General features: G+C 48.5%; 1 protein-coding gene across 2 annotated transcripts in view; it reads right to left on the bottom strand.

The window, feature by feature from the left end:
* Window positions 1-231: 231 nt before the first annotated feature.
* LOC149858312 (gamma-aminobutyric acid receptor subunit gamma-4) overlaps window positions 232-15,938 on the bottom strand; it is a 130,525-nt gene continuing 114,818 nt past the window's right edge. For both annotated transcript variants that reach the window (XM_090060338.1, XM_090060337.1), the window contains 2 exons: window positions 4,983-5,185; window positions 232-3,972 (listed from right to left, as the gene is read on the bottom strand). In XM_090060338.1, the coding sequence (XP_089916464.1) occupies window positions 3,679-3,972; window positions 4,983-5,185 (497 nt within the window). In that variant the 3' untranslated portion in view covers window positions 232-3,678. The remainder of the gene's footprint in view (window positions 3,973-4,982; window positions 5,186-15,938) is intronic.

Here is a 15,938-nt window from a genome sequence, read left to right on the forward strand (position 1 = left end):
AGTTTTCCTTTCTGGTGATAAAGGAAACCTCCAGAAGGAAAGTGTCACTTTTTTCACCCAGAAGGAAATGAGTCAACCTGCTCAAACTAGATTTTTCATTTTGAAATGGAAACCCCCCCCACTTACTTTAAGAATGTTGATTTGAAACATTTCACATTTTGATTCACTATTACTATTGTTTTATTTTTTTTACAGTAGCACCCAGAAACCCCAATCAGGATCAGGGCCCCATTGTGCTAGGTGCTATACAAACACATAGTAAAAGGCAGCCCCTGCCCTGAAGAGCTTACAATCTAGAATGGTGCCATTATATCTCTGGGGGAGATGATTGAAGTAATAGTGGCAAACAAATATTTTTCACATAAAATATTAGCACATAATTCTGGAGCCATAGTTCCCACTAAAGACATTTGCCAGGTATGGTTGGGTGATTTATCCTGGAGAAATCAGTAATAAAAACATGTTGGGATTTAAAAAATCCCAGCAACAATTCCGTGTTAAGACCAAAAGCAGATCCGTGTACATGAGACCAAATCTGAGGTGCTGATACAGACCAAGATATCCGTAATGATGTCTGCCATTTTGACTTGTCTAGAATGAAAGTGAACTGCAAATAAGAGAGAATTCTCCTTCCTGTCAGTGAAATGGGAATAGTGACCCTTGCCCTTGGGACAGGCAGTTTATTGAAGGCAGAGGAAATCCCTCCTGGAAAATACCTTTTCTCTTTTATTCTTCAGTCCTTGTAATTTTACATTTTGCTATTGTAATTTTACATTTTGCCTTCTAACTCTCCCATCAAACTAAGTCCTACTCAGACCTAGTCCTTATCATCTTCTTTGACCTCCTTCTTAACCTTTTCAATTTCTCCTTCTTTTTCCTTCTAATCTAATTTGCTGCATGTTGCTGCTTTCTGGGCAGTCATCTTCAGTACAGTGTCGATGATGAACTTGTAAATCCCTTGAAGATCCTGCATATTTGGAGCCCATCAGCGTCTTAGGATATTTTTGGATGGTCTTTACTGGCATATAATACCTTTCCGTTTAATTGTATTTTAAGCACTTTTGAGTTTCCCTGTAGTTTATAATGACTAAAACCAAAGGGAACTCACTATCACTGACATATGTCACTGCCTGCTGCCTTCTTGCTCCACCAAACCCTTAATGAGAATATTAAGTATCACTCGTCCAAGTACAAATTCATGGTGACCCCAGACTGACTTCTATCTAATGTAAGAAGGCTTTCACTATGACTCTGTCACTTAAGCAATGGCAATCACAATTTTCCTTTAGGCTCCCTATCAGGATGCTACAGATGCTAGTGATGGAATGATACCAGTCTAGTCTGTCCTTCTACGAGGGCAGGTTTGAGTCACACAATGTTTCTATTGCTATGTTTATTAGAGCTTTACTGTCTCAAGCAAGTCTTCATTCTGTCTGTTTGGGAGACAGTCCCGTAGCCTAATAAACCTTGTTGCCTGGAAGTTGTTTGTATCCTTTTTGTAGACCCCCCCCCACACACCTGTTTTTTTCTCTAATTAGTACCTCTGTAATAATTCTCCTTCTTAATTAACTTCCTTAATTAGCACCCCTAATAAATTATTTTCTTCCATCTTTCAAAAGCTTTTGGAAAATCCAAGTATATTATATCTGCTGGGTAACCTTTATCTCTTGATTTATTCAGTGTTTAAAAACAACTTTAACAGGTTGGACAGGAACAATTTTACCTTCTAAACACCATGCTTATTTAACCCTATTAGTTTATACTTATCCCAGTGTTGTACTATTGTATCCCTAATTAGGTTCCTTATCAGTTCCCTTGGAACTCAGGTAAGGCTATATTTATGAATGAATTAAACATGACTCTTCATTATTCAGATCATATTCGTAGTGTCAGAACTCAGCTCTAAGCCAGATCAGATTTACTCTTTAAAAGAATATATAAACTGCACAGCCTGATTAGCTATTCCCCTCTTCCCTTGCTGCAGTTGTGCTGTCTCTCTCCTATTGACAAACCTTTCAAGTGACAATTATTTCTAAAACATGCTCTTTATAAAAGATTTATAGTTAATTTACACAGTAAGTAAATATTAACAGCAAGTCTCTTTTAACAAACAACAGCACTGTGGCTCAGAGCCTCAGTTGATATTACTAGGTGCAGTTCTGTTAACTCAGACTGGGGGGTGATGATTTACTGCAGGTAACTGTTTGAACTCCATGCTTTTGTTTCACATACGCAGCATCTTCCTGCTTAGCTACACAACTTCATATTTCTTTCTGAGCTTAAGTTGTGTTCCTCCTTAATGTATGTGTCCACACAGGTGTGGGAGAGGGCCAGAAAAGGGAAACACTTCCATTTGCATGAAGTGGCTAAAGGTTACCAAGGATATCAGACACAACATCTGGGGTGCTATTGATTTGCTTCTCTCTTCTATAGCAAGGTACCAGAAAAAGGGTGGAAAATGGTGGAGACTGGGCAGAGCCATAGCTTTATTCAGTTTTTTTCTAAACCTCCTTAAAGTTTCAATGTTCTTTTGGAATTCAAAATCTTAAAAAGCCCAAGAATATCCCCTGTACCCATGAGAGGCCCAGAAAAGTCCCTGGGAGCTTGTTTTTTCAAAACTCACTAGAGCCCATGTCTGTCATTTTTTTCACAGAGGAACCTTACTTCTTGTAGGCTTCCACTGAGCTCAGTTAGATTATTAGCACTGGAAGGTGCTACCAACTGATTAAGGATGGTAGCAAAAGGCTTTAATTTCTCCCACTAGAATATAACACAAAGGAATCAAGGTTTCAGCTGCAAGGCCATGTATGCTACAAGTATGCCAAAGTTGGGGGGCATACATATAACAGCTGCTCCTAGTCTGATGCTCTTTTGGTCATTCTCGTAGTCTAGGGACCTCAACTGTTGAAGCATGTCTAAGGATTTGACTCAGCGGGATGCTATCTGAGTCAAATGTGGTGTAGTGAGTCCCCTGATAAGACCATATTTGTAGAGTAGCTAGGTCCTCACAAGTTTTATTTACAACTTTATAAATGCATTTTTTCATGGGCTGACAAATGTCAGGATGAAAGTCCACATTGTCTTCCTTTGATATCACTTACCACATCAAGATACAACTGCAGTCTATGGTAAGAGCCCCACACAAACCTGCTGGTAGAGACTGCTCTGGGGAAAACATATCCTCTGCCTTTGGCAATGCAAACTTTCAGGCTAACACCATCCACATGTTGGCAGCCATTTTCTCTCGCCATACCTTTTCCGCCTCAGCCCTCGCAAACTGGTTGTATGTTTGTGGTCCTCCACCCAGGTGTATGCTGGTGAAAGCTGGCTCAGAAATAGAAACAACTGAGAAATATATTTATTTTCTGTGAAAATATGGGGGGAAAATTACTTTTGGCAAGATTTACCAGAGACTTTTTAATGAAAAAAAATACAAGATGTTCTGGGGTCTGTTTTTAACAAGTCCTTATTATTTTAGATAAAACTGGGAATTTTTTGTTGTTGAAATTGTTTGGGTACTTTTTTTTTGACTGGTTCTCCTCAAAAGAGGTAAGGAAAAGGGAAAGTGGACATGTATTAAAAAGAATTACTGACTAAAATGAAAAACACCGTTTTCCTTGTTCCTTTCTTGCAATGCTTCCTGGCATCTCCTTTACTTCAGCAGCATATGAGTAATACCTAGAGATAGAGATAGGCAATCCAGTACACAATGTTGAAGAGCAGGAATGCAGTGGGGAAGAATACCCGGGAGTAGGAGTCCAGGCGAGAGATGTGAATGCGAATCCGGCCTTCCCTCCATGTCCCTGTCTGGCAGTCCTCAATGCAGCAGAAAAAACTCTCACATTCCTTCCCTTCCAGGCAAGGGGAGCCAGACTCTTCATCCTCATCCTCCTCTATCTCAGGAGGCCAGTGCATGTTGTTGTTGATGTTGATGGTGGTGAAAGAGGGCATCTCATGGGCACTGGCAGGTGGCTGGCATAAAGAGGGAAATAGGTTAGAAATAAAGCAAAGGGGATGATACTTCATTTGCCCAGGCATAGCCTAGGCACGGTTTTGATGGAGAATACCAGCGATATCTAACCCCCGTTTACTCTATATGGTTATAATTCAGTTTCCTGGAATATCCATGGCACAGTTTTGGATAGAGAATAGCTGAGAGCAATATTCTCCCATCCCTTTCTCTAGCTTCCTATGTACCAACCAGTGGCTGGTTTTTCTCAGCTTTCCTAACCTGTCACCATCTCACTGAGCCTAGCTGCTCTCTGGAAACACAGGACGCAGCTCAGACATGCTCTCTGATAGCTGTCACACTCTAACATCAGCCAAAGGAAGAAAAGCATGGGCAGTGCTGTGACTGGTGGCCAGGGAATGAAGTGATGCCAGGGAATGAAGTACATCTCTGTCAGGCACACTGTCCCTCTCCATCACCATTAGGAAATTGTGTATATAGGAGAGATCAAGATTTCAGCTTTTCATTCCTTTAACAATTAAGAACTTGTCAGAGCAGAACCCCATGTTGGGTTTGGCATGTCAGTTGCCTCCTCTGTGAACCTGGGCAAACCCCAACACCAGGTGTGAAGTACCAAATTTAATACCTCCATAGGCAACAACTCATCAAACCTGAAGGGCATTGCCAATCCCTGGATGTCCCTGATCTCTGACGCTCAACGCTATATTACCTCACTGTCCTGCATGGCACTGTCTGCTTCCCTGACACTAATAGTCACTGGAGCTCTGGTTCTTCCACTGTCACAAAATATGAGATGCAGGTGTCAGTCACTTTGCCTAGCCCCATTTCCAGAAGCCTAATCCCACCAACAGCTGCAGCATACACTCCAGTGTTCTGTAGCTACATCCACAGCAGCTGGACATGTACATACACTTCAATGCTGGCCTCAAGTTAATACCTACAGTAGTTCTATTCCTAACAGTCTCATGTTGGGGTGGTTTGGTGTTAAAGGTCCCCCACTACCCATACCTACCATTCTTGTTTTCCTGCTGTTGTGCTCTGATGGTTTCTTGTTTCCCACCAGGTAGTTGAGTGTGGCATATTCCATGAGAGCAGCAAAGACAAAAATGAAGCACACAGAAACAAATAGGTCCATGGCGGTGATGTAGGAGACCCTAGGAAGGTGCTTGCGGGAGATGGTGCTCAAGGTGGTCATTGTGAGCACTGTAGTGATACCTGCAAGGTCACAGCATTAGTGCTACCAAAAGCAGCAAAGCTGAGGAGAGGAGCCTGCATACAACATTACCGATTATTTCCTTCTCCCACAAGCCATAGACTCCCCATTTCTCAGAGAAGAATCTGGGGAGAACTGCTTGGCTAACAAGGAGATGTATTCTTTCTGTGGTGGACAGTTCTGTTATAGCAACTGCAGGTTGGCAGTGACAGGGATAGTGGCAATGAGTGGACAATGTGAGTCTGTTTTATTTGAAGTTTAGATCTAATCTGAGCCAGGACTTTGCAGAAATGGCAGTGATCCAGGCCAAGGGGTATTCCCAGACCAAATCTAAACAGTCCACAAGTAGAAGGAAGATGTAAGAAAACAGAGGCTGTGAAGTGGGAATGGGTGATGGTGTGACAAGGACTGCTCCTGATTCAGGGCCTTTGTAACCCTTACTTTCTGTCATCAAAAACTGAGACTATCTTTTTTTTCTGAAGGGATAGCCCGATCTGAATGCCCCAGTTTCTGAGTATCCAGCCTGGGATACTTAAGGTCTAATTTTTCCAAAGTGTCAAGTCCTTCATTTCACACTGGAGCCCTGTGTGTCTCAAATTGGGCATATAACATCTAAGCTCCTCAAGCCACTGGCTTCCTTTCAAAACATGGTCCATTATGCATGTGTAGTAGAGCTCATCTCTACTACAAAATGTTGCCAGTAAGACTCCAGAGGTGCTGGCAAAGCCCTGAGTACATGCACACTCACAGCCCCTCTGTGGTGGCAGAACCTTCCCATTGGACAGCAGAGTGACTCCTCCTCAGCAAGTGCAGTAGAGTCCTGCTGCCTCCCAACAGGTATCTGGAGATGTCTTTGGCTTGCTGTTGCATTCTGTGCAGCAGCTGGTGCCCCACCAGAATGCAAGTTGTGCTCGGTGTCACTGCTGCTGCGCTAGAGCTTCAGGGAGCCACCAGAAGTGCTGTCTGCTGTCAGGAGTTCTGGCAGAACTCAGTACAGAAATAGCCAAGAATAACATATGCAATCACAAAACTCTCCTTTATCTTCCCACAGATCCATACCTTTGTTTCTTCCAATCCTGGCTGTGCTATGTCTAATGTGACCTGCAAAATTTTGAGACCAAGGTTCCATTTGCTGATATGTTACTAATTCTGTATAAAGAGTAATTTTTGCATGCAGCTGCCAAGAACTTGTGTTCTGCTAGAAGAATATGGAGGTCGAAGCTCAAAAGTATCAAGTGCTATTCTGAATCCACAGTCTTGGAGAGGGCTTTACCACTGGGAATATGCATTTCATAGTTGGTAGGGTCAGAAGGGACCTGAGCAGATCATCAAGTCCGACCCCCTGCCATGGCAGGAAAGAGTACTGGGCTCAAACAACCCTGGTGAGGTGTTCATCCAGCCTCCCCTTAAAGACCCTCAGAGTAGGAGCCAGCACCGCTTCTCTTGGAAGTTGGTTTCAGATCCTAGCTGCCCTGACAATGAAGTAGCGCCTCCTGGTATCTAATTTGAATCTACCCTCTGCCAGCTTGTGACCATTATTTCTAGTTACTCCTGGTAGTGCTCGGGGGAACAGGGACTCCCCCAATGCCTGCTGGTCCTCTTTGACTAGTTTGTAACAGGCCACTAGATCCCCCCTCAGCCTTCTCTTGTGGAGGCTGAATAGGTTCAGCTCCCTTAGCTTCTCCTCATAGGGCCTGCCCTGCTGCCCCCTGATCATGTGGGTGGCCCTCCTCTGGACCCTCTCCAACTACGGCCTCGCCAGTGCTGCACAGAGGGGGAATATCACCTCCTTGCACCTGCTTAAGATGCATGTGTGGATGCATGACAAGGTACAGTTGGCCTTCCTGCCCGCCTCATTTTGGCATCAACAATGACTTCAAGATCCTTTTCTGCCTTTGCACTGACAAGAAGGGAGTTCCCCAGCCTGTAGGTATGCTGCTGGTTCTTCCTCCCCAGGTGCATCACGTTGAAACCCATCCTGTTCTCATCCGCCTACCCCTGTAACCTGTCTAGGTCTGATTGCAGCCTATTTCTCCCTTGTAGTATGCCCACTTCCTCCCACATCTTAGGGAATCAAGCATGGCTTAGAATGCATTCTCCAAACTACTGCTCGGAACCTAGAAGAGCTTAAGTAGTTTCCAGCTGTGTAAATGTAGAGGGGTATTTACAAACATAAGCCTAGCTACCAGTGTTCTGGGAACTCCCAGGGAGGAAGGGGTAGCATACAAAGCCATATGGTAATTCTTGTCTTGGTCTCTCTCTGTGTTGTCTCCCCCCTGCAGGCCTTATGCTGTCAGTAACCTAACTTTATTTCTGGTTATAAGATAGATAGCATAATAAGTAATCACAGCAGGCAATGTGATAGGATTTATCAAAGGAGGAGGACTGTAAACTCCAAAACTTTAAAAGAGTTATACTGTGACCATAGAATGTGCATGAAAAGGTAATACGCAAATGACAGTGCACTGCAAGGTAAAGCCACTTTTGTAAATGTGTGGCCTTGGACTTCCACTGCCTGGGAAGTGACTGGAGTCTCCTTTTGGAGTCATGGCCTTGGGTCTAGAGCTGCTTACCCATTACCCTTAGGAAATGTGTGGAGTGAGTGAACCCCAGGAAAGGTGAACATGGTCTCCCACTGCCACAAATTCATTTCCTGTTGTCTCAAGTTTTTTCCAGTGCCAGTGTCTCTGTAACTCTCAAAAGCTCAAAAGCATTGGCAAGAGGGAATGGCTCTGCATGATTGCTCCCATCCCTTTCTGCATAGTATGACTGAGCTTTTCTGCTCCCACTGAGGTCACTCGCAAAAGGATTGGGTCAAGACATCAGCAAAGTAATCATAGATATCATCCATATATAATCATAGAAAATTACAGTTGGAAGGGACCCCAGGAGGTCATCTAGTCCAAGCCCTGCTCAAAGCAAGACCATCTCCTACTGGATCATTCCACCTAGGGTTTTCGAGCCGGGCCTTAAAAACCTCCAAGGATGGAGATTCCACCACCTCTCTGGGTAGCTTGCTCCAGTGCTTCACCACCCACCTAGTGAGAGTTTTTTCTAGTATCCAACCTAAACTTCCCTTCCTGTACATTGAGACCATTGCTGCTTGTTCTGTCATCTGCCACCACCGAGAACAGCCTAGCTCCATCCTCTCTGGAACCTCTCTTCAGGTAGTTAAAGGATGCATAGCCAGGCTTGCCTTTTGGAGCTTGGGTTGAGTCCCAGGCTTGAAATCTTGCTGTTTTGATTGGTGGAGCTTATCCCCCAATCAGGAGGCAGCAAGAGGAGTTCAGTCATGCCCCTTTCCTGAGGGGAGGGGAGAGGAGTCGTCCGTTGTCCTCCCCCCCTCCCTCCCCGCTGTAGACCTGACTGAAGACTGCAACACTCAGGTCCAGAAGACTTCAGGGGCAGAGCCGGGGAGCATATAAAAGGAGCTGCGTTGGGGGAAGCACATCCGGGAGAGAGAAGAGCGGGGCTTAGAAGAACTGAGGAGAGCTGCTCATCAGGGCAAAGCAGTAGCCCAGAAGTGCCCCTGAAGACTTCCATCAGCAGGGAATGGTGGACAACTCCAGCAGCTAGGCTCTCAGTGTGCAGCACGGTGCATGGCGTCCAGACCCTGGGAGCTGCGCAAGGTGGCTCAGGTCTGCAACCTGTGACATGTGGCCAGAGACACAGTGCAGAGAGTAGGACCTTTGAAGCACTTGGGCAGCTCAGGTCCTCAACCTCCAGAATGAGGCTGGAGGCACTGCCTGGAGGGTCTGGGAGCAGACCAAGCCTGGTGCTACATGAGGCAGCCCAGGCCTCCAACCCATAGCAAAAGGTTGAGTCCAAAGAGCCAGACAGTGATTGGGCTACTGAGCCAGCAGACAGGGCCAGGCCAGAAGCCCCAGAAACCCTGCATAGTGGAGCCCTGTTCCAGGGGACAGCAACACCCTTCCCCCCCGCCAAACCCACCACAGGCTAGAGAGCAGCCTGGCACAGAGGACAAGGGCCACCCTCCAGGCCTGGGAGCAGTGAGTTGCAGGGAAAACAGGATTCCCACAGGGGAGGGGAGTCCTCCCTGGTTAGTTAAGGGCAACTGAAAGAGGAGGTCCCATTGAGAGAGCCCCCCTAAAGTTACCAGCTTCTTTGTAGGGCTTGGGAAAAGCCTAAGGCCAGTGGGTTTTCCCCTTGGGATTGAGTTTATCTTTGGGATTTATCTGTTTCAGATCAGATACTTACCTGTGACTTACTTGTACCTGGAGCACTGGTATAAGGTTTTATGTCATTTACCCAGAGGGTAACACACACACACACACACACACACACACACAGTACATATGTTTGTATCCATGTTCCTTTCCCTTGTGATAAGTTAATGTAAATAAATGTATATATACTTAAGTCCCCCAACTGTCCTGGCCTGGTTCTGTAGGGACGGAGAGAAACTAAGCCGTCTGCAGTTCCCACCCCACAGAACACCTGCCAGCTAACAATCCCCTTCAACTGGAGAAGGAGAGTATATACCCAAGTTACCTGGGCTACAGATGCTATCAGATTTTCTCTTAGTCTCCTCTTCTGCAGACTAAATAAGTTTAGTTCCCTCAGCCTCACCTCAGAAGTCTTGTGCCCCAGCCCCCTAACCATTTTTGTTGCCCTCAGCTGGACTCTCTCCAATTTGTCCACATCGTTTCTGTAATGGGGGTTCCAGAACTGAAAAAGTACTCCAGATGTGGCCTCACCAGTGATGAATAGAGGGGAATAATTACTTCCCTTGATCTGCTGGCAACACTTCTACTAATGCAGCCTAATATGCTATTAGCCTTCTTGGCATCAAGAGCACACTGTTGACTTGTATTCAGATTATTGTCTACTGTAACCCCAGGTCCTTTTCTGCAGAGCTGCTGCTTAACCAGTTGGTCCCAAGCCTGTAGTGGTGCATGGGATTCTTCTGTCCTAAGTGCAGGACTTGCACTTGTCCTTGTTGAACCTCATTAGATTTCTTTGGGCCCAGTCCTCCAATTTGTCTAGATCTCTCTGAACCCTAGCCCTACCCTCCAGGGTATCTACTACTCTCCCCAGCTTGGTTGAAGGTGCAATCCATCTCATCTTCCAGATCATTAGTGAAGATATTGAACAAAACTGGCCCCAGGGCTGACTCCTTGATACTGCCTGCCAACTAGACATAGAGCCATTGATCACTGCCCATTGAGTCTGATGATCCAGCCAGCTTTCTATCCACCTTAGACAATTCATCCAACCCATACTTCCTCAGCTTGCCTGCAAGAATGCTGTGGGAGATAGTATCAAAAGCCTTACTCAAATCAAAGTATATCATGTCTACTGCTTTCCCTGAATCCATAGAGTCAGGCATCTCATCCCAGAAGTCAATCAGATTGGTCAGGAATGACTTGGTGTCACTGGATGGGTTCCCTAAGAATGGCCGTGTTACCCCCAAGGCCCCTCGACCGTGTCAATTTGGCCCGATGGGCACCCTCTTTTCTTGCCCCTCTTACATCATCTTGATGTATTTATAATGACTAGGGAGGCTGCCTTCAAGTCCAGTTGGACACAGTCCCGATGAACTTCACTGAACCCCATGGATTCCTGGACCCCTCTTTCCCATTTCAAAATGGATGTCTTGGGACACCCCAGCTTTATGGGCTATATGCGTGGCTCCAAACCATCCCTTTACCACACCCTAAGCATCGCAGATGGTATTGACACAGCATCCCTCTGAGGCCTTGGTTTCACTTGGCCTGTCCGCAGCCCTGTCTCTCTCTGTGCCCCTCGGTGCCGGGCTCTCTGCGGCTCTGTCTTGGTCTCTGTGCCCACACTGGCACAGGGGCCTGTCCACCCCCAAACACTGTGCCCTCTCTGGACCCAGGGTCCCCACACGGTAGTGGGCCCCCAATGAGGCCTCCTCCTTCCCCAAACAGCCTCATCCAAACCACCGGTGTTATAAGCAAAAAATCAAAAAATGCAAGCCCCTAGGCTACAACATAACTCAAGCCACACAGGGTGTGCTCTGTCCCTTAACATTACCACGAACAGAACTTACAGTCAGACCACCTCCCTTTGCTTGCTTTAGGAGGACTCCTTCCCCCTTGGCCACTGGCAGAGAACTGCCTTCCTGGCTTCAGCCCTGGGGTTTATATATGAGCCAGGCCTTGCCCCTTCTGGTCAGCTGACCGCTGGCAGGTGTGGCCCAATCATCTCATTCTGGCTGCCCTGGTAACCAGCAGCTGGGGCTCCCAACTGACTGCTAGGGCTCTCTCCCTAGCAGTTTCAGCCCTTAAAGGAGCAGGACACCCTAGTGCCCTGAGACACTTGCCCTTGGTGAATTCATGTTGACTATTCCTCATCACTTTCTTCTCCTCCAAGTGCTTAAAAATGGATGCTTGGGGACCTGCTCCATGAATTTTCTGGGGACTGAGATAAGGCTGACTGGTTTGTAATTTTCTGGATCCTTCTTCCTTTTCTTAAAGATGGGCACTATATTTGCCCTTTTCCAGTCATCTAGGACCTCCCTCAATCACCATGAGTTTTCAAAGATGATGGCCAGCAGCTCTGCAATCACATCAAACAACTCCCTCAACACCCTCGGATGCATAGCATCTGGCCCCATGGCCTTGTACACGTCCAGATTTTCTAAATAGTCCATAACCTGTTTTTTTTTTTTACCAGCAAGGGCTGCTCCATAGTCAGATTAATGCATGGGCCATCTGGACTGAGTTGTGGTGGGGCAAGGAGTTGCCCCCAGAGCTCGATCCGTGCCTCATCCCATGCCACCCAGCCATGGGTTGACATGGAGGGTTCTGTGTGACTGGCCCTGGGCTCCAGCTCTAGCATGGACCTGCGGGCAGGGGCAGCTGTAGTTACTTCAGCCCTGGGCCTGGGGGGCCAGTGGGTCCTGCTTCAGCCACTGCTCCCACTGAACTGAACAGGGACTGAATCCAGGGCTGTGGAACAGGGTGCAGGTTGGGGGTGGGGAGAGAAGTAATCAGGCCATGGAGGGCTAGGGCTATGAAGTGGGGAGCAGGCCCAGGCCCAGCACCCCAATGAATCTTACTCTTTCTTTGTGCTCACTTTCTCCTGCCTTCTCCCTAAGCTGTGCTACCTTGTCCAGTAGCCTAGGAGCTGACCTTGCCTGTGAAGACTGAGGTAGAAAGGCTGAGGTAAAAAAGTATTGAGTACTTCAGACTTTTCCCCACATCTGTCAGTATGTTGCCATTCAGTAAGGGACCCACACTTTCTCTGACCTTCGTCTTGTTGCTAACATACTTATAGAAACCTTTCTTATTACCCTTCACAACCCTTGCTTGCTCCAACTAGCTAGCAAAAACTCAGACCTGGTTGGGCTCATGGAAACCTGGTGGGATTCTACCCACAACTGGGCAGTGGACATCGAGGGCTACAGGCTCTACAGGTGTGACAGAGCAGGGGAAAAGAGGGAGGGGGGGCATAGAGCTCTATGTCAAAGAGCAATACATGTCCGCGATGATCAGGGTGGGGTCAGAAGAGGGGCAAACTGAGGAGCTCTGGGTTAGACTGCAAAGGGGTCATGGGGAAAAGGACTTGATAGTGGGCATCTACTATAGTCCTTCTCACCAGGGGGATGAGCTGGACTTGGAATTTTCAGGTCAGCTCACGGAGGCTGTAAGAACAAGGGATGTGGTTGTCATGCGTGACCTAAACTACCCAGACATCTGCTGAGAGGATCAGTCAGCCAGGTCTGAATGCTCACATAGGTTTTTAGCCTGCATACAGGACCTCCACCTAACCCAGGAGGTACACAATCCCACCAGAGGGAATTTCCTTCCTGGACTTGGTCCTTACCCAAGGTGATGACCTGGTGAGGGATCTGCTTGACTAGCTAGGCACTAGTGACAATCATCTGCTGGAATTTACTATACAGCGCAGGGTGGTGAAAGCAAGCAGTAAAGGAAAAGTCCTTGACTTCAGGAGGGCCGACTTCAATAAGCTGAGATTAGTAAGAGAGACATTGGGGACTTGGAGCCTCTATGAGATTGGAGTCCAGGACGGGTGGTTGTTCCTTAAGGAGATGATCCTCCGAGCTCAGAGGGAGTCAGTCCCAATGCGAAACAAAGGGGGCAAGAATGCTAAAAAGCCTTCTTGGCTCAGTAAAGGCATCCAGGAGGGCCTGAGGGCAAAGAAGGTAGCATACAATTAGCAGAAGAGGATTATACCTCCATTGGTCATGATTGCAGGGAGGTGGTTAGGAAGGCCAAGGCAGAGCTAGAACTAGGGATGGTGACCAGAATTAAGGATAACAAAATGTTTTTTTTCAGATACATAGGGAGTAAGAAGAAGACACCAGGTAACGTGGGACTCCTACAGAACAGGCTTGGCAATCTGGTGATTACAGCAAAGGAAAAAGCTGATCTCTTCAATGAATTCTCTGCCTCCATATTTCTGAGCAGGGACTGGGACAACTCACCCACGAGGATTACGGACAGGCTCAGGGGACATGACACCATACCTAGGGTCCGGGATGATCTAGTTAGGGAACTTTTGGAGGCACTGGATGTGTTTAAATCAGCAGGTCCAGATGCTCTTCATCTGAGGGTACTGAGGGAATTGGTAGAGGTCATAGCAGGGCCCCTGGTATGGCTGTATGAGTGCTCGTGGTGCTCTGGCCAGGTCCCAGAGGACTGAAAAAAGGCCAATGTGGTCCTCATTTACAAGAAAAGGAGAAAGAAGGACCTGGGTAGCTATAGGCTGGTTAGTCTTACCTTGGTCCTTGGGAAGCCCACTGCACCCCCACTCCCCCAAAGCCCACCGCTGGCCCCCCAGCAGCCATGGAGCCCCCTGTAAACCCCCAGCACAGCTGGAGGTAAGCAGGGCCCATGGTGGGAGGGGGTTAACCCTTAGAGAGCAGGAGGAGTGGCTGAGTGGGAGCCGGGCCGAATCTTACCCTGCCCAGGCACCTACTTGGCCCAGTCCCCAGGGAGAGAGAGAGGTAGGGGAAGGGTACTTACCAGTCCCTCTCCAGTGGGGCAGGCCCCCCCAGCCCAAGAGCAGCTTCCCCAATGGTGGCCCATTGTGCATGCGTGTAGTTTAAAAGCACCTGCCAACAGCAAAAAAGCCTTAGGCTCTGGGAGTGGTGAGAGATGTCCAGGTGAAAGCCCGCTGTGCCTCTGCTCCCCCAAAGCCCCCCAGAAACCCCCCAGCTGCTGTGGAACCCACTGCCGACCCCCAGCACAGCTGGAGGTAAGCAGGGCCTGTGGTGGGAGGGGGTAACACTTAGAGAGCAGGAGGAGGCGGCTGAGTGGGAGCTGGGCCAGGTCTTGCCCCTCCCAGGCCCTTACTTCACCCAGCCCCCCAGGGAGCCACATGACCAGAGCCACATAAACAGACTGCGCAAACAGGCGTGCTTGTCTGACGGCACGTGAGTTAGCTCGAAGTTCACGCAGAAGGGTGCGTGGGAGGCCCCAAGGCCCTACCTGTGAGCCCTGCCCAGGGTAGACAGTCTCAGCTGTAGCCAGTCTACCAGTGGCATGACACGGATGGGCATGTGCTGCACCCCTTGGGTCCCCTCAGGGTCTGCGCCCCGCCCCCCCCCCCAGCACCTCAGAGGTCTCCACCCAGACGGAGCCCATGGTTTCAGGTTCCACACAGATGGAGCCCCTGGCTCTTGGCTGTGGGGTCTGCCTGTCCCTTTTTCAGGCTCTGGGGCCTGGGAGCATGGCTACCTCCCCTTGTGAGGTCTGCTCCCTTTTGGGGTCTCTGGCATATCAGCTGAAGGAGCTCCAGGCCACAGTCCAGAGACTGCGTGCCATCAGGGACTGTGCGCAGGAGATTGACTCCTACTGCCTGGCCCTTCTCCCCCAGGAGCCAGAGGGTAGACCATGGTTTTCCTCCAGGACAAGGGAGGACTCCGGGACCTCCTATTCTGTCCAGTCAGGGGGATGGACCAAGGTGGTCAAGGGCCCTAAGGCACACCTCACCAAGGCTCCTGCCCCGCCGCAGCTTAGCAACAGGTATGAACCTCTTGCAGCCCCAGCAGATCCTGCTGAGTTGCCAGCTCCCGCAAGCAACACAGGCTTAACTGCAGCTACTGCCCCCACTCTCCCCAAGACAAAACCCCTTAGCCTGGGAAGTCTGCTGCTTCCTGGGGGCCTGCATCTGAGACATTGTGGATAAGATCCCTAAGCTTCTCCAGCCCACAGACCACTATCCCATGCTCCTTATTCATGTGGGCACCAATGACACGGCTCAGAGAGCTCCCAGCTGGGTCATGAGGTGCTACAGGGATTTGGGAGCAGGGCTAAAGGGTCTGGGGGCACAGGTGGTGTTTTCTTCAATTCTCCCTGTCTCAGGCTAAGGGCTGAGGAGGGTGAGGAGGATCCAGGTAGTGAACCAAAGACTGCAGCACTGGTGTCATCGGAAAGGCTTTGGCTTCCATGACCACAGCCCACTCTTTGGTAAGAGAGGCAGAGAGCTGCTGGGAAGGGATGGCCTCCACCTCTCTCTGCTGGGGAGGAGGCTCTTCTCAACCAGACTGGCTGACCTGCTCCACCGGGCTATAAACTAAGCCAACTGGGGAGTGAGGGGACTACTGCCACTGCTGGCCCACTGACCAACCCTTGCAACCCTTGGGAGTTTGCCCAGCAACTGGCTGATGCCGCATGCTCCAGGACCATGGATATCATGGGTGACTTCAATTACCCAGACATCTCATGGGAGGATCACTCAGCAAAATCTGAGCGGTTGCAAAGCTTTCTGTCCTGAGTGGATGACCTCTACCTGACTCAA

Source organism: Crocodylus siamensis, chromosome 8 (genome assembly GCF_052110815.1).
Source record: "Crocodylus siamensis isolate JL-2025a chromosome 8, ASM5211081v1, whole genome shotgun sequence".
NCBI lineage: Eukaryota > Metazoa > Chordata > Crocodylia > Crocodylidae > Crocodylus > Crocodylus siamensis.